The sequence below is a fragment of the Melospiza georgiana genome, chromosome 4 (genome assembly GCF_028018845.1).
Source record: "Melospiza georgiana isolate bMelGeo1 chromosome 4, bMelGeo1.pri, whole genome shotgun sequence".
NCBI classification, from domain to species: Eukaryota; Metazoa; Chordata; class Aves; order Passeriformes; family Passerellidae; genus Melospiza; species Melospiza georgiana.
In genome coordinates this window covers 15,674,803-15,698,860 of record NC_080433.1, presented here as the reverse complement: position 1 = coordinate 15,698,860, position 24,058 = coordinate 15,674,803, and the positions used below count along the sequence as shown (strand labels likewise).

At 36.9% G+C, this 24,058-nt stretch overlaps 1 protein-coding gene across 1 annotated transcript; it reads right to left on the bottom strand.

Moving 5' to 3' along the window:
* Nucleotides 1–2,556: 2,556 nt before the first annotated feature.
* On the bottom strand, nt 2,557–23,738 carry NUP37 (nucleoporin 37). The gene is made up of 10 exons (XM_058022644.1): nt 23,726–23,738; nt 22,027–22,246; nt 20,276–20,400; nt 19,223–19,295; nt 15,527–15,621; nt 7,473–7,563; nt 5,131–5,312; nt 4,192–4,242; nt 3,687–3,780; nt 2,557–2,902 (listed from the first exon to the last, which is right to left on the bottom strand). The coding sequence occupies exons 2-10, from the start codon at nt 22,180–22,182 to the stop codon at nt 2,789–2,791; spliced, it is 981 nt and encodes a 326-aa protein (XP_057878627.1). The 5' UTR covers nt 22,183–22,246; nt 23,726–23,738; the 3' UTR covers nt 2,557–2,788.
* Nucleotides 23,739–24,058: the final 320 nt, after the last annotated feature.

Sequence of the window (24,058 nt, the reverse complement as noted above, 5' to 3'; positions counted from 1 at the left end):
AGATTTATAGTGTGTACAATTTGAAAATGTATTTTTTACCAGCACCCATGCTGGATGATAAATGTCAGACTGAGGAATAAGTGCTGTACAGGATGTGACTGCTGGCAGTTTATACCCTATGCATGTGTACATATATATAGTTTGATTTAAAGACCCTGTTCTGTAGCTCCACCTTCCAGTGAAGGAAAAGAGATTAAAGAGTGTTTAAGAGTTATCAAAATGTAGTTTGGTTGAACATTAGTATTTTGAAGATGTCAGCTTTCCAGATGCTGAGGTAGCTTGGAGTGGAAAAGCTGTGTGTACAGAAAACTGATCAGAGCTGTATCTTCATCATTGGTAAAAAATACCTGACTTGTGATTAGGGTACACAGAAAAGTAAAAGCAAAAATATGGGTTTCAAAGCATTGAAACTGATCTGCTCCATGTATTGCACAGAATCAGAGCCTCAGATCAACAGCAAAACAAAACTGCACAAGCTGAGAAAAACTGGCAAGTGCTACTGAAGCTTCCAATGCTCATATGCATCTTGTGTGCTTATATTCTGTTACAGGTCCCAGGACACCACATTCAGGTTAGAATCAGCCCAGAACTCAAATAGCTCTACAACTGAGAGAGACAAGTTAAACAGAAACAAAAAGCTGATCCAAAAAAATTTCCAGACATGGTGTCACCTGATCCTCCACAAGGGGCAATAGTTGTTTTTAATAAGGTGGTCCAATGAACAGCTGAAAAGATCAGTGTGGATTGAACATTTGCTTGATTTCCTGTGGAGTCTTCTAAATCCATGCTTGCAAAGGGTATTCTAGTAAAATTTTCTCTATGGAACCAATATTGCATCAATAATTTTTCTCTATGGTGAATTTAAGCAATGTCCCCTCCAATCTCAATAATCTAAGTATGCCAGAATTTGTACAATCCTTGCAAACAGTTCAGAAAATTATCAACCCTTCACAGTTAAATAGACTGAGAAATACAAATGTTAGGTATTATGTAGGTTTCTTAAAAAAAAAAAAAAAGAAAATGGAAACTAAATGATAAATGTTTTGCAGTTCTCTGAAAATGGTTTGTCAAGTTTCAGTTTTCCAAGTACTGTGCTGAGGCAACATGACTATATAATATATTATAACATGACTATAATAACTAATTATTTTGTTCTGTACAAAAGAGCATGGAGAGCATGCAAAAGACATTAGCTGCTTTCTTATTTATTTATTAATTTAAATATCCATAGTACTTCTTTCCAGTATAAAATGAAGAGCCTTGAACTTGGCAAGATCATTCCTGGGTAAACAGTTTTAAGTAGTCCTTAAAAACAGAGTATGAAAAGCAAACATCCTGGTTTCTGAATTAACTACAGAACAAAAGAATTTCTGTTCTTTGCTCTCCTGGGTCTTAAGCAATTCTAAACCCAAAAAGTCTGACTCAAGAGTGCACCTGCACGTACCCTTGCATATTGCCCTCGTCTGTATGGGTCCTGAGTATAGTGGATATATATTCTGCACGGGCAGGAGCTGTGTGAAGTTTGCCCTGAGGACAGAAAACCTCATGTCTGTTTCAATTCCATTACACACCAGAAGGATAACAGTGCCTCAGGCCAATCCTTCCTCCCAGAGCCACGAAGATTTTTAGCTACAAGTGAAGTAAACTTCCCCTTAAGCTGCTATCTCTGCTCAGACAATGGATAAAAGATAAACAGAGCACTGTTACCTTGAAACACCTGCTTATTTTACAGTTTAGGCACACACCAGTCCACTGGAACTTATAAGGAACTTCATATTTGTTTTAGGTAAATTTTGGTGCCAGCTGGAAAGCAAAAGTTCCCAAGGATAAAGGATTATGAGAAATATAATATGGTCTCAGGTTTCAAAAGGTGACTGTAATTTCACTTATTGATGTCCTACTTCTGAACTGGTTTTATGTGTCCCACATAATTAGGAACAACCAAATGAATATTTTAAAATCTAACTACAGCTAAAAAGGAGGGCTAAAATGCTGTAAGGAGCTGTTACACTAGTGAAACATCCTGACATCCCTTCACTTGCAAAAGTATGCAAAAAAGATACTTAAGACAGGAGTTGTCTCTGTCATCTTCTTTTACTTCTCTTCTGAGTCTTGTATAGGAATGACAGGAAAAATATGTTTCTAGAAAGCAGAATGCCTTTGATATTCCTGTAAAGTAAAGTTTCCTGGAAGTAAAAGGCTGTAAGCAGAAAAAAACCTCACTATCCTGTTTGACAGGCCTAAAGTTGTCTTTAGAGAAATAAAACTGCTTCAAATTATCATTCTGATTTTACCATTAGCTTCTTCACTGGCAGTGGTAACTAGTTTATTCAAAAACATCCAAGAACAACATTTTATCACGGTACACTTCTGCTTTTTTTTTTTTCTTATAAGATAGTCATGTTTGGCTAAGTTAATATAGAGAGGTGTTCTTTCTGCAGGTACTCTGCACAATATCAGGTATTTGAGCTCTATGAACTGAGTGAGATTATCAGAATGACATGCTGGGACACAAAATCTCTTTAAAACTCCTGAAAAAAAAATTCACACCAAATACCACGTTTAAAAAGTACATTTTATTTGAATAGAAATAACCAAGATGTATGATAACCAATTTTTCAAAAGCTCTGGTACTTGCAAGCTAAAAATCAAACACAAGTGATTTATATCTTGCTTTCTTCTTTCTTCTGTTGTCCAAGTGAAAACCATCACAAAGAGTAAATTTCAACATTTTACTAGAAAAAAGGCATTATGTTGTCAGGCTTCATATTGAAGGCAAATGCTTATTTTACATTTCAGTAACCCAGAAGAAAATTTTATGGTCTCCTCCAACTGCACATAATGGAAGAGTTCTGTGCCATGTCAAACCAGATCCTACAGCTGCAGTTCCAGTAAGAATGGGCTGTAAAAAACAAAGAGAGAGATAGAAAAATATCAATTCAACTTTCCTTAAAAATGATTTCTAAACTGCAAATATCAAGTTGCATAGACAAAAAACCAGCACAGATTACATACTCTTTAACAAATATAGTTAAAATACAACAGAAATTTTACTGAAAAATGTGAATCCCTGCTACACAGCTCCAGTAGCTGCTTATAGCAAAATATTCCTTAATAACAAATAGTTTCAACTCTTTACATTAGCATAAACACTATTATTATAAAGGCATGATACCAAACTTAAAAACTTTTTAAAATGAAATTACTTCTGTCATTTCATTGTATTCATAACTAGTATGTTTGGAGGTAATATTTTTACTGTAAGCATTGCAAATATATACTGACTCCAGCAAAATCAAAATATTTCCTATGCTTTGCATTTTCATTAATGATTTAAAATATAATTATAAAATTATATATAAAAATATACCACTAGGTGTTTTTAGCCTCCTAAGAACTAGGAATATTGTCAGATTAATTACATATCAGGTTAAAGGTGTTTTTCTTCCCCTCAGAACTGATATGGCAAATCAAGCTAAAACATCTAGATCAAGCAGCTTCTAAACTAGGAGTTTAAGTATGCACCAATTTTTTTTTTCCTTAGCATGAATGCCACAAACCAAAATAAAATAAAATGGGTACACCAAGCAGCAGTTCTGAATTGTTTGGGCTAGTTTTAAATTGTAGTTTTTAATAACATGAGTCTGATTTGAGGAGAACAGATGCAACTCCAGTCAAAAATTTACCTGGGGGTGTCCTAAATGATGAACCAGCAATTGAGTAGTTGTCTTTCCTGGATATCCAGTGGTTGCAAACAGATTTTCATTCACTCGGGACCACCTATGAGTAAAATGAATCCACCCATGAATAAAATGAATGTTCTTTCCAGATACCCCTGTCATAGCAGCAGAAATGCACACAAAATGGAGTTCTCTCCCTTGGGACTAACTATGAAGATGTCATGTATTCTACTAACAGCAGAGTAACACATTTAGTGAATTAGTTTGAATATTATTCCCTACCCACAGCTCCACATGCACAGTGTTGTAAAACAAACAAACAAAAAAGTATCACATGAATGCTACACATATATACTAAATGTGGGTCATTCACAAATTTCACAAAGTTTATACACCCAGTCCCCCTAAAAATGACTTAAGTGAGATACAACCAGTTTACTAAACTCATAACTGTTTGCATAGATATAGATTTAAATAGATAAACCCCATAAAATCAAGACAACTTTTATACCTGAATAATCTGGCTCGGTCAACATGGACAGGTCTCTTATCCTGTGGATAACTAAAAGAGACATTCAGGGTAAAAAACTGTTCTGCAAACAGCTACAGCTCATACTGTAAGCAATAAAAGTACAGTGAAGGGGACACATTGTCTATGCTCTGTGAAGCAGCTGAGGGAAAACCAGAGCATCTCAATTTGGAGTAGGAAAATTGAAGTAGTTGTCCAGTTCATTATGGATCAACAGTTATCTACTTATGACTTGGAATGAAATTTTAACGAACACATACAGTAAGAGGCAAACAGTAGTGAGATACTATCTCAAATGGACAAAATGATAGACAGTGTTACATTTTTAACATAAAGTATTGGTAAAGATGAAACAAGGAATACCAGGGAATGGTTTGTATCAATATCATAATTCCTGATAAATGTTTATGTATTTAGCTTATGCATTGGGCCTACAAAGATGAGTAAGGGGCTGGAGCATCTCTTACAAGGAAAGGCTGGAGGAGCTGTGCCTGATCAGCCTCAAGAAGAGATGACTGAGAGGGGACCTCATCAAGGTCCATCAGTATCTGGAGAGGGTGTCAAGGGGATGGAGCCAGGCTCTGCTCCGTGCTGCAAGCAATAGGATGAGAGGCAGTGGGCACAAACTGATGCACAGGAAGTTCCTGAACACGAGGAAGAACTTCTTTACTCTGCATGTGACCAAGCACTGGAACAGTGCCTAGAGAGGGTGTGGAGTCTCCCTCACTGAAGATATTCACAATCCTGTGCCTTGTGCTCTAGGATGACCCTGCTTAGCAGGGAGGTCAGACCAGCTGACACACTGTGGTCCCTTCCAACCTGACCCATTTGTGATTCTGTCACTGCCACGCTTTTTTAGCCAAGTACCTGCAGTTCCTCATGAGGAGAATAAAGACATCTATGCCATGGGCATAAAAATACCTGGAGCGAGTGATATCCCAGATCAGCCAATCACTTCCAGCAACTGCTCCAATTTTAAGTGTATTTTTTAAACACCAGTCTGCTGACATCAGTGGTGTTTGTTCACACTCCAGGGAGAGAATGGCCTGCTGTGTAATCAGGTCATAGAATCGTATTGTCCCGTTCTTCTCTGCCACCATCAGCTGTTAAAAGAAATTCATAGAATGTGGTAAACTCAGCATGAAATGGAAATTAATTTTTTTCTACTCTATAAAAACCTAGAATACATTAAAATAAATGTTAATAACACTAAATGAAGTACAGTTCTTCACTTCATACCAGAAAACTTTCTCTTGGACACTCTGTAACCAATGAATAAAAACCACAATACTCCTGCTACACTGTTACACATAATGATTACATTAATTCATTTCTATATGTCTATAGATATCTATGTGTATAATTTTTGTGGTTAGAAATACCAGTTCACAACCACCAAATCCCTGTGCTTTCACACAGCAAAAAGTTATTATTTTAACATTTGGCAGCTTCTGTTCTGAGCACAAAGAACCAACTGACACACAGTGCTGTAAAAAATAAAGGGTTGTCAAGCTGGAACAGAGCTGCCTGGAGAAGTGGTGGAGTCACCATCCCTGAAGGTGTTCAAGAAATTACTGTATATGGCAATTAGTGCTGTGGTTTATTTGATATCGTGGTGTTCAATCAAAGGTTGGACTTGAGGATCTTAAGAGGTCTTTTCGAACCTAAATGATTCTAGCATTCTAAGCAAATTATTAATTAGTGTGGCCGTAGAATCTGTAGAACCACTCTTACTGATTTTATATAACAACTCTTACTTCATCATATAACAGTTTGCAACATATTTTATTTAAACTTTTTCCATTACAGCAGTACACTCAAGCAGTTGTTTTTGAAGTATTGCAGAAAGAGCTTCCTGATTCAATTATAGAATCACAGAAGGATTGGGTTGGAAGGGAAATTAAAAATCCTCTAGTTCCAATCCTCTGCCATGGGCAGGGACACTCTCTGCAAGGCCAGATCACTCAGGGCTCCATCCAACCTGGTCTTGAACACTTTGGGCAACCCGTTCCAATGCCCAGATGATGACATAAGATTTTTCTTAATGAGGAGAAATGGTTTTCAGACAGTCATAAACAATAATTAAGAAAGGCAAAGAAGCATAAAAAAACCACTCCAGTAATACCAGTTTGTTGGAAAAACAGAACTGTCACCAAAACATGCTTTCCTGCAAACTAAAGGTCATGGTGAGTAAGCATTTTGATCTGCAATAAGCTTTTCAGCAAGAACTAAATCTAGCAAATTTTATGAGTGTTTGGAATGGGCTTTTCTTTAAAAAAAAACAAAAAACAAAAACAAAAACAAAAAACCCCAGTGTCTGTCTCGGATAATGGTCAAAGAAAAGACATGTTAATAATATCTAAGACTGTCATACTATTGCAGTATTTTTGGGAAAATCTGTTAATTTTCTTGTGCTAACAAAGTTGCCCAGTAGCAAACAGCAGCTAACCCATTAAATTCTGACACCACCTGAATCAACAGTTTTCCTAGTTAACAGTTTCCTTTCTTGGTAAGGACAGATATTGATATTGGTGGAAAGTGTGATGAGATTAGAGATCCTCCTTCCCTGCTGCTGTGTAAATATTTTGATATCTTATTTGACTGCTTTTCTCTGTTTTAAGTATGTGTTTTTGTGGTAACTGGAACAACCATTTGTAGCTGCTTAAGGCAGTTATTGATAGGCACAACAGGAATAATAAATCCAAGACTGCAGGGACTAGACCATTAATGAAACTGGATATTTGGGTACTTACCAGCTGATTAATCCTCCTCAGTACAATAATGAGATAAGTATAAAATCACAGTCTATTGATTTGATTTTTCAGAACATATTTCATACACTTCAAGCAAGAGCAACAACAAAAATGTCTCTTGTTAACTTCAAACAGATACTTTTCAAAGCTTGGCATGTTCTATAAAGAGTCTGTATTATTGGTGAACTGTGTTACCATGATTGAGAAAACTTGAGCTCTTCTCTGGTAAGTGTCAGTTAATAAGCAATCAGCAGAATAGTTATCAACAACTGATGTACCTAATCAAGAAGGAATATTTCTGATGGGAGGAGTAAGGGACTGAGGGTAAAATGACAAGAATGGCAATGAGAATTCATTCACAGTCCCTTCACATTAGCAGATCCAACCAATATCCAGTTACAGTGTAAACTAGGTCCTAAAACTTTAATGTTACTACAGCATCAAAGATTCACACTTTAGGTGTGTCCCCCCTCTTGTTATTTTAAAGGTGTTGAGGGAGAAAACCACAACCTTAAAAGCCTCCTCAGGATGCCAGCAAACACTCATTCCAGAAGAACGTAAAACAAAATGGGCCTTCTCATTTCCTTCCAAATCCCAGACCCTGGGGAGAAGACAGAAAGAAAAAAAGAGTAAAGTACTAAACTATTGCCATTTGACTGCAAATACATTAACTTTCAGTGTCTCAATATGTTCACAGAGGAAGTAACCAAATGAAATAGTGTTCATGGTCTATCATTTGAAGAAGTCATTGGAAGTGGCCAGTGCTGCAGATAATGTATTTTAACACTGATGAGTGAGGCAGAGCGTCTCTTTAGCTATTCAAATGATTTGACATTTTAAGTTATCTAGACATGAAATCTCAGTGAGATGTTCCCATTTTTTCATAAGACAACACTACAGCCTTTGTACTATACCATAAATAGCAGTGGGGCAGTACAAAGCAGGAATGTCAGTGTTGGTCCAGTTGATACAAGGAACCTAAAATGAGGCACCAAACAAATCATCCATGTTGCCATGTAAAGGGCAAGACCCTTTATTAAAGTATTTTGGCTGCCTAATCTAAGAGTTTCCAGTATTTCCTGGTAAAACAAGATTGAGTAATGGAAATATAAGAAACCAGAAATGAAGCTAAGGCAAACAGAAGGATCTGTGGCAGAGGTAACACTAACCAAGAAAGGGTCTTGGAGAGCTTTCCACAGGTAAATCGCATGTGCCAGTTTTACCTTTTCCTTTAGAAACACCTGCAGTACCTATCTGGCAACTATAAAAAAAATTAAAGAATCAACAGTATTTGGCCAATATGGAGGGACAGGAAAGTGTAGTGCTGAAACACCAAAACTAGGTTAGGTGATGGGTGAGTTTTCTTTGGATGTGTTCAGTAAGAGTGGTAATGAGCCATGGAGCTACTTTGTTTCTAAAATGCAACAAAACCAAAACTGAGACCGTTTTACCTCATAGCCACTGCTCAACTCCCTCTTTTCCTACCAAATCCATATTTGGTTGTAGGACAAAGACATCACAGTTGTGAACATCAGTCTGAACCACAAGGCTACATGTTATTTATATACATTTGGACACTGAAACATACACATATATCCTTCCTCTCTGACATGCAAAACTTGAGAAACAGCCAATTTTTAAAGTAGTGTTCTGCCCAGTCTTTTGAGCTAGATGAGTGGCTATGTACTATTATTGTTTATTCTAGAGGATTTTTGCTGACTTCCTCCAGACTTTTTCAGTTTATATCTCACCAGGGTGCTTAGAGGCTTATATTTCAGAGATTTAAAAAAACTTTTAACCAATACATCATAAGTCTAGACAAAATATATGGGAATAAAGTAAATATATTTAATGAACAATGTTGTTTTCTTATGCCAAACCACAACAGATCAAATATTTGTTCTCCCTGCAGAAAACACAGGGTCTCTAATCTTGAAGAATCAGTGTGCTTACTAAAAAAAGTCAAAACAAAAACCTGACAAGTGTTTAAAAAATGAAATATCTACTTGATTAGGTAATTTAGAAACATACAATACTTTCTTCTACTGCCAAAAATTTTGCCTTGTAGATTTGTCCAAGTCAAATCAACACTCCCCATGTGTATTTACTGTGCAGGGAGAAAATTATGATACAAGAGAAGATGGTGAATCATTTTGGCAGAAGGAATATGCCATTATGTTTCCTTCCCTGAAGTGAGTGATGTTATTAGGTGTTGAGACAGAAATTTATGGTTTTTACCTTCATAACTTTGTTATTTATAAAGTTACCAAATTTGTAGTTTTTACTTTGTAAGAATGGCAGGACTGTTAGTAACAAACAGTATGGGGAGGAGAAGGTCTAAAAGCCTCTTTTATATTTTCTTTATTGATACAAAAGAAAATATTATTTAGTTTTGGGAAAAAAACCCCATAACCCCCAAAACACAAACCAAGCAATACATATCAAGATAGATTCTTGTCTGAATGCATCATGTCTATACAATTACATGTGTGTTCAATTAACACTTTTCACTATTTCTTTGTGAAAAAACCTAAGTAAAAAACCTGCAAACCCCAACAATTTAGCCAAACTGATTTTCAACTCCTAAATTACTCAGTAATCATAACCAAATCAACTACAGATGCTGTCTCCCCATTTTGTCCACATTCCTATCACGTAAATCAATCCAAAAAGACTGAGGATTTTGTCTCCCATTCAAAGCTCTTGAAACTTTACTAACACTACCATGATTTTATACCAAACTAAAATAACTGTCTGTTTTTCTCCAAGCATCTTTTTTTAACCCTGCAATGTGTCCCTCTCTTACTTCTCTTCTAACCAACTATCATGGTAGTATTAGTAAAGTTTGTCACTGAGTATTATGTAAAGCTTGTCACTGAGCTTGTGGTATTTTTTTCTGGTGTTTAAAAAAAATTCCACAAAAAATATATTGGAGAAAAGTTTGAATAAACACAGTTGAAATAAGTTTGATTAATGTATAGTCTCAAAAATAACATCTAATCTTCTCAGTAAAATAATTCTTTTTTGAGTAACTAAGGACTGAGAAATTGTTTACTGCAGTACTCAGAAAACTCAAACCAACTCAAATACAGATAGTTGCAAATGCTGTTAAAGAAAATTCTTGAGATACTAGTAGCTTTCCCTTGTCACTCAAATCCTGTGACTAACAAACAAAGGAAAACTGCAGTTATCTCATAGCTTGAAGATATAAAAATTTCATAAACCCAGCTATATAACATCTTGTATGCCTGAAAATGGATGCATATGTGCAGCAATATCATCATACAATGAACTTCTATTACAGCTGGCAAAGTACCTCATTAGAATTCTGAAAACTTGTGGCAATGGAGATGATCCCAATTTTATCTTCTAATTTTCTGAATTATGAATAATTCTAACTATCAGAACCAACTGCTAATTGGATAAAAATCATCATTTGCAATAGCGAAAGAACTAAACCAGATTACAATCTTCAGGAATTTCTCAAAACCCCAGAAGATGGAATTAAAAATGGGAATTCTTCCAACAAAAGATTTCTAACAATTTTAGTGAGTGGTGGGGGCTAGAAGAAACCTTGACATCTGATTCCAACAAAGCATGATCAACTATACTTGGTCCATTACCCAAAGATTACTCCTGTCCAACATGGTTTTGTTGGTTTTTTTTAATATCTAACTTTAATACATTTCTTTATATCTCCATCAGACATATTTCATGTGCAAGTAAAATCCTATCACTCTTGAAAAGCCAAGAGGACAATGGAGAAGGGCAAGATTCCTGTTTCTGAGATCACACAGAGTTGAAGTTATTCCTCACTGAGCACAAGTAGTGAGAACATCTCAGAAAAGGAACATGAAAGTGCAGAGATTAGGAAATGCTGCAGAGAATACAACCAACACTGGCTTTCTCTATGGTCTTCTGCCAACTCCATATGGATTTGGCTATCACACATCTGGAGGCACCAGGCAGGACATGAAAGGCTGAAGCAGAACTGTAGAGATTTCTCTGTCTGGTCAGAACAAGAGAAAGGTGTAATGTTTAAGTTTTTATGAAGTCTTTTCACAGAGGAAATGTACAAACATTCCTGCAGAAAGCTGACCCATGTTCACCATTTTCTTCTGGGATCAAAGGAAATTCACTGCTTCTAAAGAATTAGTGTTTAGAGTATTTCAGATCTTGGCATGAAAAAACATGTTATCTCTAGCTTCTTGTAATATCTACTTGGATGTGCAATCAATAGATTGGTATATTTCTCACTGCTGACTGTGGGCTGCAATTACACCCTGCAGTGTTGGTAGAGGCAGGAGAAGCAGTGCAGAATCTCCTCTTCACTAATACACATTTCAGGCCATGCACACGTAGAACAAAGTCCAAGAAAGACAAATTTCTACTACTACTACTGAAATACCTTTAAAGTTATCTAAATCAACGCCAGAGACCATGCAGCATTTTTGAACAAAAAAAGTGACACTTCAGTTCTGTCCTTTCAACCAGAGCAAAAAATGTCTGTTGAGAGCTACCAGCTAATTGTTCCCCATGTGGATATAACATAAATGCTTCTGTGGTAGGACTGCTACTGAGAAACTCAACTACCAATTCTGCTGATGGCTTTCTAAAATATAAAAAAACTTCTAAACAAATCTAAGGCAATGATTTCTATTTAAAAACAATTTATAGACTAGACTACATTCTAGGGCTCTGTTACTCTTAACATAAGCCATAATGTGTCACAAAGGAAATTACTTCATCAAACTCATATTTTGAAGACTTCCTAATGAAAAGTTTATTAAGATCACACTGAAATAATGTTCCAAACATTTGATCCAGAAAGCTTTTTTTTTTTTTTTTTTTTTTTTTAAAGCTGACAGGAGACCAGTTAATTCTTGCACTGTCCAAAATCAATTGGTTAATGCATTGTGGCTGTACAATGCAACAGAATTGGGTAAGACTACATACAGGGATGCATACAAGTGTGCAAAATCAAAGACTGGACTCTGAAAACAATTCAAGACTTGTTTATTTTCATAAATTGTCATGCAGAACTAGCTTGATAAAATGTAACCAGCATACCTCAGAAAGAAGTAGTATTTTGATATGACAACTTTCATAAAAATTTTGACAGAAATCCATATTTGACTGCACTAGGAATGGGAAAATGCAAATAGAACATAGTTTTGGAGGCAGAAATAAGTGATAATGACCACTTTTCAATGTAGCCAAAAACTGAAATATTTATTGAATAATCAAGGTAAGATTCAAGTGCAATGTGTGCTGGCAATAAATTAAAGAACAAAAAAAAAAAAATAACCCAAACAAACAAACAAAAAGAAAAAGAAAAAAGAAAAACCCAGGAGTTACCATTAACTTTCCTTCATATTGTCTAGAGAAAAATCTACAAAAAATACCTAGGGCATGAGAGTACCATGTAAAAAATATGCTACACATAAACCCCTTTAAAACCAGATGAAACACTACAAGGCATTCTAAAACTATAGTTAATTTAGCTTTCAGTGACATCAAACCTTGCCCCCTAATCCCTGGTTAGAGAACAAAACTAATCCTCTCATGGTCTGGCATTTATTCTACATGCAACAGAGAAGGCTGAACATCAGAGTGACTGATGAATTCACAAAGTTCTCTATGAAGCGATGTTCTCTATGAAGCCATGGCTTAAGGAAATGAACAGAAATCAGAAAGGAATCAGAAAGCAAGTATGGTCACAGATAACGTGGAAGATAATTCAACTATACACTCTTTTGCACTCAAAAAGAGAGGAAAAGGATGTAGTTTAAGACTAAGAGAGAGTGAGGGAGAGAAAGGGATGGATGAGTCTTTTTCAGCTTTTCAAAATACAAGCCATTCCAGCACTCCATGACCAGAAGAAATTGCCATGCTAGTATTTTTAAGGGTCTGACCTGTCAGACCTTTCAGTTCCACCTGAGGAGGGAGTATGAGATGATTACCAATCAGACTGAATTAACCTTTTGAGAGTCAAGAGGTTCATTTTTAGCATGGATATGAGATTAGTGGGTTTTGATAAGATGGCATTTTGCATTAAGTAATTCCAGAAACACCAGGTCTTTAACCACCAATAGTGAGTGGAGTGTGTCAGTTGAACTCGTGGCGTTTTCCAAACATTCCCCAGAATTTTTTGGTTTCATTAAGTATCAGAACGAAATCATTTGCACATCTGAATCTGTGCAGGCTACTAGACTGTTGGGAAGGATGAAAGTTTGACAAGGAAATTTAACAGATATGTATGCTTGGCAGAAAAATTTTTTAATATAGAATCTCAAGGAGGAATAGAAATGAAAGCAAGTTTTGATATAGAAGAATTGCTGAACCAGTCTTACTGGATAACTAAGAAGGCAAAGGGTGTGTTAGTTAGAAGGGGTATTTATGGCTTAGAGCAAAGGATAAACCCACCTCAAACAAGATGCTTTTACCAAGCAGAAAGATAGCACAGGCAAACAAGCCTGCCGATGTGGCAAGTAGAAAAATGGCCTCAGAATTCTTCCACTGCAAGAAAACTGAAAAAACAACTTCTAGCTTAAACTGTAATGTACTAACTTTTAGTGACTGGAGAATAGTAACATGAATATGGTAATTATAGTATACTGCCTTATCATTTCAAGAAGTTAGATGGAATATTCCTTAAAGCTACCCTAACACAGACGACCACTGCAATTATTTTTAGCGCAGTTCTACTTCACAGCTGCAAAAAAGTTGTTTTGAGTTGTGAGATCAAGGCAAATAAAGACCTCATGCAAGAAACAAGAATTGCTGAGTGACACAGCAGCAACTTAAAGTAAGAACAGTATCCAATTTACACTGTCTGTCCTCCAGCCAAAATGACTGAACTCCACTCAGAGATGTCACAGTTGCAGCAGCTTGGGGCAAGACTATTTAGTGGGTGAAAACTGAAAATCTTACTTCCCTAGAGAGTTCTGATGAACTTAAACCTAAAATTTCTCTTGAGTGAAAACCAGGGAAGACCTAACCATGCTTGTATATAGTCAGTAAAAACTGAGAAGTTTTAAAAATTTATTAAGACTTAAAAGTGGAACTCAAGACTTGTACTAATTGTTCTAGAACTTTATTCCACAGGCATTAGCAGATTTTGTTTCCTAAGAACAATCAGGACAGAAATTCAGTTCAGACAGAAGAATTATTCCTCTTCTTACATTACTACTGAAGCAAATTACAGAGTAAGTAAAGAATGATTTTGGTAAGTCCCAAGGAATGCATTTCCCATTAGTTTTGAAAGTGTAACCTTTAAATTCAATAGAAAAACTCTTCATGCCCCACATGCATGAATGGAAAAAATAAGAACTCAAGAAGCCAAAAAAAAATCCTACTTATTTCCCATGGCTTTTAACCAAAGGCTTTATGGTTTATGGCATAAAATGTCTTTCATAGGTACTAAGCTGCAATCTTGTTAGTATACATTAATTACATACATTTTAATTCCCTTTAAATTAGTATCAATTAGACAACTGGCTTTAAAACACTTTTCTTTCATCCCAGGAAAGCTGAGCATTTCCTAAAAGAAACAGGAAAAGGCCACAGAGTCAAACAGTTTTTTACTGAATAAGCCAAATATGAGTTTAGATTTAACAAAGAAATCAAGGATAGGAAATCAATGAGAAGAAGATACAGCTAAGTCATACATTTCTACTATTCATTCCTAATGATTTTGTTGGAAATACTGACTAGCCATCCATGGGAAAACTGCCTACTCATCAGAGTAAAGGAAGTCAAAGATGATGATGCTTTGCCAACTCTCTTGCTGCCCTACTGCAATGACCTGAAAGCCTGCACAGCCCTCCTGACCTCGCCAGCTGCACTGGAGGGGTAAGAGGAGCAGCTTGACAGATTCTTGCACATTACTAGAACATGGGCGACCTTCTGACAGGGACAAACTCCTGCATCAAAAACCTTTACCCAGCAGGCTTCAAAGCATTCAGCCATGCTACCCTCCTACTTCCTGTTGTAAGTATCCAAATTCCTGGGTTTGAAGCAGCTGTAATCATGGTATTTTGAGCTGCCAGTACCACTGCATTAGGATGGTGCTGTCTTCAGGCAATGTCATCCCACCCCCTGGTAAGGCTAATACATTTGGGTAGATGGACAAGTTCACATTCTGACTCTCACTGACTTTAAACTTGACCCACCTGATGACAGAATGCATAGAGAACGTCTGTACCATTCGGCACTGAGATTTGCGTGTCTGATCTCTCCTATTCTCATTTTATTCCTATTCCAGAAGGGGGAAAACAGTGTATGCAAATGCAAGACAAAGGTTTTCTTCATTTTGAATCTAGCTGATTCAAAATATTGCTTTGAAAAAAAGACAACCCACAAATCACAACAAAAAGCCAGCCTACAATTTAAGTTAACAAGAATAGTCCATTTCTTATCTTGTTAATGGACTAGTCTTGTTAGAGGGCCATGAAGGCACACTAAAAATAAGTACTTATTTATTTAAGTGGACATATAAAACATTCACAGATAGAAAAAGTCCAATACTAGTTTTTCAATAGTGTTTTGAACAAAATGCATACCTGCAGGTGTGATCATCACTTACACTTGCAATTTCTTGACCTTCGTTGGGAGCAAAGACCAGATCATTAATGTAATCTGTGTGGCCATCAAATGTCTGCCAAGCAGAAAAGAGAATTACTTTTACCTTAGAGCTGACTGTTCCACCAATGTATTTAACAGACCTGCTAATGGAAAGATATGTGTTAAGATAAAACTATAATTTTAGTACAAGGTAAAAACAGTTTTTATCAGTAACTGGATTTCTTTAAAGTATCTAATTCGTGTGTAGATTCATACTGCAGGTGAAAAGATCCCTCCCCACTACTCCTTGTAGGTCAGTTTGATGCTTTTGTTTGACAGAGATCTGTGATTCACACTAGAGCTTTTTATAATTTCTTCAACCACTGAATTTAAAAGGTAGAAGATAGTAAATCTCAGAATGGAAGAGGAGAATGACCAGGCAATGAATGCATGATCTACCTACATGAAAGAACTCTGATTACTGGTAAGTAAATCTGATCTCTGAATCTCTCATTAAATACACCTATGGTGGTTTTGAAAGAAATCTCACAAAATTTTAAGCCAGGCAAATTTCCATGTGTAGATATATCTGTTACTGTTCCACCCTCTTCTATTCAGTCTCACTGATTAAGTCTCAAGGCACAGCTGCTTTTGTTTTGCCCAGCAAGGTATCATAAAAGTGAGACAAAAATATCCCCTCTATAACAGCATGAGACTGAGAGATTGCAGAGGAAAACAAGGTCGAATGAAAACAAGTTGCACAGTTTTCTCAAAGAAAAACACACCATCTTTAAGTGTAGCTATTCTGAGGAACAAATGCAGAACAGATAAAAAAAAAAGAAAATCTCAAGCATGCACAATAACTAAATCCCCCTCTCTAAAAGTATTAAGAATGCCTCATCAATTCAATACAGAAACATTTTCAGCAGCCAACTTATTTTTTTTTCCAATATTTTTTTCCATTATTTTATTAAAGCCTAATGGATTATACTAGAACTAATAGGTCCTAAGATGATGCTAAACTATTTAGACAGAATGCCAAGTCTTTTGACAATTTTCAGCATTCTGAATTCAAATATCCTGCCTCATTTTACTTCTACAGTTCTGATGAAATATGCTTTTTATTAAGCAAAATTTGAAACAGGACAAGGAAGCCATAATTCATTTCCAAATGAAAACCTCAAAAGAAGAAAAAGGTTTCACGAAGATCCATCAGTCATATTTTACCTTTTGTTTTTTTGTTCTGGGCTTGATCCAACCCATAAATTTTGGATTAGTTGTGTCGACAGAGTAATGGAAAACTCAAGTGTGCTTCAAGTTCCTTGCTGATAATTACATCAAGACAGTTTTTCCATGGGGAAAACAGAGTAAGGTTACTCTGTCTATCCCTCCAGAAGCAACACGTACTAATTGTTTACTATAAAAGACAAAATGTTCAGAGATTACATCCTGAACGTAGTCACATACTTCCTTCAGCTGTGTTTCCATGGTCTGGACCTCTCCTGAAGATCCCATGTGTCACAAGTGTGCACCATATAATAGATCAAAATTTTCCACATGTTCATCATGAGCTCAACCTCAGGTTTATGAAATAGGTTTTCTGAGGTATCAGTTAACTGTTAATAAGAGGCCACTGTATCAAACTTTATTGAAAGCCAGACCAGCATAGCTCACCCAGAATTTGTGAACATCTGGGATTTTGCATGTGCTTTAAATCAGTTAGGTGTTACTTTTCCTGACAAGAAATCTAGAGTACAATAATTGTCCAGATATAAAAAATTAATTGATTGCCAGAAAGGGCTTTCCACACTTTATATCAAAAAACCCAGAAGAGAGTCCCAAAGACAACTTTTACTGACATAAACACACTAGTCCACATTCTTTCTTTTTGTTAATGAGTTCCTCACTAACAGGTAAAAATATGTATTCTTAGCTGTTTTCTGATTATTTTTAACATTAGACCAAGTCTGACCCATATAAAATACAGTATGTATTTTTACTTTTTCCTCAGCCAGAGTACATCTTTACTAAAGTTCTTGGACAGCTAATTTCAGTGGTGGAGCTGGCATAAACAAAGCAAATAGCTTTACTGTTAAATTCAAGCCAACACTTCTCATTTGTATTGCATATGCACCACACAATCATAGAATCATTAAGGTTGGAAAAGACTTCTGAGATCTTTCTGAGATCACTGAGTCCAAACACGAATTTAACACTGCCAGGGCCATCCCCAAGCACCACATCTCTAAGGTGAACACAGAGATCACACAGCTTCCCTGGGCAGCCTGTTCCAATACTAGACCACCCTTTTACAGAAGAATTGTTTACTAATAGCCAATCTGAACCTCCTCTGGCATGACTTGGGGCCATTTCCTCTTGTCCTATCACTTGTTGGGTGGGACACTGGCCCCCACCTGGCTACAGCCTCCTTTCAGGTGGTTGTAGAGGATATATAGTTCCTCCCAAGCCTTCTTTTCTCCATGTTGAACAACCCCAACTGGACTTTCCCTCATAGGATTTTTGCTCCAGGCCCCTCACCAGCTCCACTGCCTTCTCTGGACATGCTCCAGCACCTCCATGTCTTCTCTGTCCTGAGTGGCACAAAACTGAAGAGAGGATTCAAGGTGTCAGGTACAGAGGGATAAACACCTCCTTCCTCCTGCTGACCACACTATTTCTTGTGGCCTTATTAACCAAAAATAAATTAAAAAATTAGAACTTAGATGTTGAATTTAGCTCACTAGAGTTTGTAGTACCAAATTTATCCCATTGTTTCATTATTTCAACTTATTTTCGATCCATTAACTAATATTAAAGAAACTTTACATTCTGCTAAGTCAAAGGATTTAATTCACAGCTTAACATTAAAGCTTCTGAAATTCACAAAAATGTAGATATTATACAAATAGATGACTTTAATATGGAATGACAGACATCAACTCAAAAGCAAACATCATAAAGAACTTTTACAACTATTTTGTCAGAAATCCCACCAAGCTGACTATGTCAGTTATCCCACTGCTCAGTGGCAAAATCATGTATGACCAACACTAAAAGAAGGAAATAAAAAGTATGTGCCTGCATGAAGCAACACAAAAAGCATTTTCTTTCAAGACATTTAGTAGCATCCATCTTTACTTCTTATGCATTGCCTTTACTCATTCTATTATCAGCATGGCCACATAACTGACATCCACAATTTCCTTAATTTCTGAATGACAAATCTCTCTCAAATTATATTGTCTTACCAATATAAATTAACACACCAAAAATAAAAATCTGGTTTTTTCTCCTTTATACCCAATAAGCCACTCTCATCAAAGAGGCATTATCATATTCTAAAGCAGTAAAAGCAAAGGAATACTCTCTCACATTTTTTTAATTAATTAGCTTTGCTTATTGTTAGCTAAGACCTCACCAAAAATCTTTACACTGGATAGCACAAACACCTAATTAACAGTAGTACCTGTATTGGGACATTGTTTCAAAGGAAGAATTTTGAAGAAAATCAGAAGATCATGTGGGTGATAATTACAGAAATTCCCACTTTGAAGACAGAAAGGTACTTACAATACAATTATTACCCTAGAGATGATGGTCCTAAGATCTCTCACAAGTGGAGTAGAAGGATAGTTAAAGATTAGACTTTACTAAAAATTAAATAATCCTTTAAAAATCACATTTGCTGCCCTTACCTTAAATTCATTCTTGTCCTGCAGGTCTGAAGTAAACAGCCTTAACTTCCTATCAGAAGCTGCAGTACAAAACCTACACTCAACAGACAAAATAAAGGCTTGTCAGTCAATCAACATGGCAATGGTTGCCTATTAATCAATCAAAGATGCCTTTTCCTTCATCTTAAAAATGCAAAGAAAAAAAAAAAGATTTTGAAACACCCAAAAGCATCTATCTTAACTTTTCTGCTTTGACAACAAGCAGAGTTACAACTGGAGCTTATCTGTAAAATAGGGTGCATCAGTTGCCAAGAATACTTATTCAGATATTTTTACAAAGCAAAATCTGGATCAATTACTAATTACCTGAAATATCTCTCATAAATGCTGCTGAAACTTTCCTTTGAATAAGTTAAGTGGTAAGGCACAAAAACCAACCCTCATTATCAGTATTTTAAAATACTGAAATATAAAATTCAGAAACCAATTTCTATTTAACATATTTTAATCTAAAAGACTGTATGAAAATTGAGCAGTAAGCAACTATGGTAATTTTGAAGAATCAAACAAACTACTGAGTACATTTTAATTCAGAAGTTTACACTTAATAGCTAACTATCTTTCTAGATTTTCTAGATTTACACCTCAAAGGCTTTCACAATTAGTAACTAACCTACACTGAAACACAGCACATGTGATGCAAATCAGTGCAAATAGCTTTATAAAGGGGGCCATTCAAATGATCTCACATTTACTAAAACTCTTAAAAGAAATAATTCCTCAGAGGTGTACAAAGAAAGAAATTATGTCTGAGGTCTATAAAAATAATGAAAACAATATTATTTACAGCTTGTTCAGTAGGGAGAGGGTCAAGGGGCACAACAAGGAGGACAAAAACCAAGCAAATGAACAAAAAAAAAGGCTACAAGAATAAATACTCTACTGAAGAATTCAGAGATTCATCAGTGATTTCTAAGGAGTTAGAATTCACTCATAAGCTTAGAACAGTCCAATATTAAAGACTTAGGGAAAACAGGTAAGAGACAAGGAATCACTGTAGTTTATTGTTAATACCTTATCTGGGGAGGTATAGCATCAAGTCTAGTTTCAGGACTCCATGCTATGGCATCAACTCTGATTCCATGGTGAAATGTTCTTAGTGTCTTATATTGCATGCCTTCCACTTCTGCATCCTCCTCCTACAGAAATATTGCAGTTAGCTGATTCAGAACAAGGTCTTGGTGACTTCTAACAAATCAGATAACCACAAAATGAAAGGGCTTTCAAAATTACACATATTGGGATCTTTTCAGATCATAGCACCTGCAAAGTGAAAACCTGGAACATACAGAAAGCATTAACTTCAAATATTTAAGTACTTAGAAATACATTAAAGTATGAGTAAATTATGACTGATTGCAGTCTCAAGCCAGAGGCCAATGAAGAGCAGAAAAATCAGAACTGAGCTATGAAGATGCTGAGCTCATTGTCTGTACAACTAAGGCCACTTAGAACAGCATGGCCATTTAATTTAGCACACACTGCAGTGAGAAGAAGCAATGGGAACAAAAGCAAACATGCAATTTCATCTGTCGTCTTTCCGAGTTGTTTTTACACCATGGAAAAATGCTGTCACTTCCAGAGCATCTCTTTTCAAACAGCAGGAGATAAAAAGGTGTCCTCTGTCATCTAATCCTAAATACAAGCTTGCTTATTCTTACTGCTGGTGTCAGAACACCAGGTTACAGGAAAAATGAAACAAGAGTTGGGATTATGGACTCTGTCAATAAGCTGACCTCTAAAAAGCTTTTAAAAGTTTTCAGAACATCCAATGGGCCACCTCAAAGGATTTTCCTACACAATTTTCTCTATGTCACAATTCTGCTTTAAGTTAAAGAACCTCTCTACATACTGTAGAGGCCAAGCAGAACCCAGCTGAGGATGCATGAAATTACCCACAGTTTTTCAATGCTTCTCAACAGGAAGAAAGAATAACATTTTCCTCTCCTACTCTGAAATACTCATTGACTCCACATGTGGAAGGGAAGGGAGGATATGAAAATTATAGAAAAAACACCTTGTGTCAGTGGTTGTCAAAATGTTAATTAGTTCCTTTTCAAGGCCTACACCAGAAACAAGGTAGTAAACAACACAAATGTCAGTATGTTTTTGTGGTTAGCACTAGGTGCTCTTCAGAAAATTTCCAACAGTATTACCATGGGGAATAACAACAACAATAATAATAATAAAAATATCAGCTACACTATCAATCACAGTAGACAAATTACAAAAATAATATTGTATAATAAAGAAGCAAGATGGAGGAAAAAAGCTTAGAAATTCCAAGCAATTGTCTTCAATTGATTGTCAAGCATGTAGGCAAAAAACCCCATCTAATGAAAAACATTTTATCCAGTGTAAAAATATACAATACTCAGTGTTTTCCATTTAAAAATTTTCCACAATATAACGGTAAATAACTTGAAGGTAAGAAATTTTACTGTTTTCAACAGTCTGTAAGGGAGATCCAGTAAAAACAATTGTGAGAAAAAAAAAAATTAGGTAAGTATTTCTACAGTTCATCCCTAAAAAGAAATACCTACAAAATTAGCACAAATATATTAGTATGTATTTTACATATATATATATTTATATTTACCTGAAAAGCAAGTATCCTAGACTTGTTAGTGTAATAAACAAGTAAAATTCTCCCTTGTTTACCACAGGGAGAGGAGGAAACAGGAAAGTGACCAGGGTCTTCCTGCAGTAGATGTGCAAAGTCAGTTTCAATGACATGTTAGTTTCATCTGACAAAAACAACGAACCTGAAATCTGCAACTCCCAACAACCACATAATGGTTGCCACCATAAGCAATGAGGGAACACGAATCTCCACTGTCAAATGGATTGAATTTTACCACGTGCACATAATCCTCACAATCCACAGTGTAAGAAGTGTTTCTTGTAGAATCTTGCTTCATTTTCAGTCAACTAAGTCAAGGTATCACGGAAGCGATGTCTTCTCCAGGACGAAATTCCACATTCCTACAAAAAAATTTTAAAAAATTGCATGAATAAAAATCGTAAACTATTTGTGGCAGAGCAAATAAACATTTCCTATAACATGTTCAAGAACACAAAAGCTGCACTTAAGCTTATTAGATGTAGTCTGTTTGTTTCGTCAATCAAAATATTTACTACACTAACATACATTCAGAACTCTCTTACAGACTTCAGCAATAACTGGACTTCAGCAATAACTGCAGATCTTGTGCTACCCTTGGCAAACCAACACCAATACAAAAAACCAAATAATGCACACACTCCAGAAAAGTCACACACAGCATTTTAGCATTTTCAACCAAATGAGAAGAAACAATATGTTGCTACCTTCAAATTCTCTTTACTTCTCTACCTCTTTACAGACTGTGTCTAACTAAAAACTGAGTTAACCAAGGTTGCAAAACTGTAAATGAAAATACTGTCATGCATTCAACCAGTTTTCATGAAAACCAGGATTCTGTGCTAGAACACAAGAGGCCAAGATGCACAATTGATTTCAGAATCAATTCCTTTTGGTCTCAGTACAGATTTGATGTTAGTTTATGTCTTTTTGGTAAATCAGATCTCTAACTATACACCACGTGGAAAACCAGCTTGAAATCTCAGACCTTTGACAGATTTTGGTGTGTAAAGGATTGGAAGATCTCAACATCCAAGACTGAATGTTTTGCTTGGGCGCCAGCCAGGTCTGACAGAGGAATCACTCAAACACAGAGAGGCTCTCCATAGTTGTGTTTTTGTGTATTAATTCATACAACAGTCCACTATAGTACTGTAAAATACTTCAGCCATGTAACCTGCATAGCTTTGCTCCTAAAGCCAAATGCAAGTTTTAATTCCACCAAAAGTTTTCTTCCTCCAAGGCTTCCCATGAACACAAGCCATAAGAGAATCTTACAGTGTTAAGGGGTTGGAATGGACCTTTAGTCCCAAACTCTGCTGCCATGAGCAGGGATATCTTCCCCTAGATAAGGCTGTCAATGCCTCATCCAACCTGAACAATGCCAGGACTGGGACATTCACATCCTCCCCAGGCAACCTGTTCCAGGGGCTAACCCTTCTCACCGGAAAGAATTTCTTCCTCTCATGTAAATAAAGTTTCCACTCTTTCAGTTTGTACCCACAGCTCCTCGTCCTACCAGTACAGTTCCTGACAAAGTCTCACTCCAGCTTTCCTGCAGAGCCACTAGAGATGGTGAAAGGTGCTCCACTCAAACTCTTCTCCAAGCTTTCTCAGCCTGAATTATCGGCCACCAGACCAGCTTGAAACCACCAAGAGTATCATTACCTTCATTTCTTTAGGAAGCACGATTAGGGCAAACAGACCGCGTGGATGCGCTTTACCTCCCCCCATCCCTGCGCATCCTTTGCCCTCCCACTCCCTCCTTTTCCCTCCGGGGCCCAGCCAGGCTGCCCGAGTTTCCCCGGGCTGGGGGTGCCCCAACCCCGCTCCACACGCACCTCGGCGTCCCCGTTCCCGCACGGTTCCCCAGCAGCGCCCGCCCCGGCCGGCGGCGGCGGCAGCGATGCGGCTGCTTCCGGGGCAGCGGCCCCGCGCCCATTGGGCCGCGCGGCGGATTTGAACGCGGCCGCCGCGCCCTGGCCCGGCCACAGCGGCAGCGCCGAGGGCACCGCGCCGAGGGCACCGCGCCGAGGGGCACGGCAGCGGTCAGGACATGGCTGCAGGACCTGGGGTGGCCCAGCCGGACCGCTCGGCCGCAATGGTAATGCCCATTCCGGCTTCTGGGTGTTAGCAACGGCTCCGTGGGGATTTGGTCTCGTTCGGGCTGTTTC

Bases quoted from the DNA above. Each gene is read 5' to 3' on its own strand.
- NUP37 (XM_058022644.1), bottom strand. From the start codon at position 22,182: ATGAAGCAAGATTCTACAAGAAACACTTCTTACACTGTGGATTGTGAG. The intron at 19,296-20,275 runs GTATTAACAATA...TGTTGAGTGTAG, and splicing joins GCTATACCTCCCCAGATAAG to GTTTTGTACTGCAGCTTCTG. The intron at 5,313-7,472 runs GTTGTGGTTTTC...TTCTTTTAACAG, and splicing joins ATCCTGAGGAGGCTTTTAAG to CTGATGGTGGCAGAGAAGAA.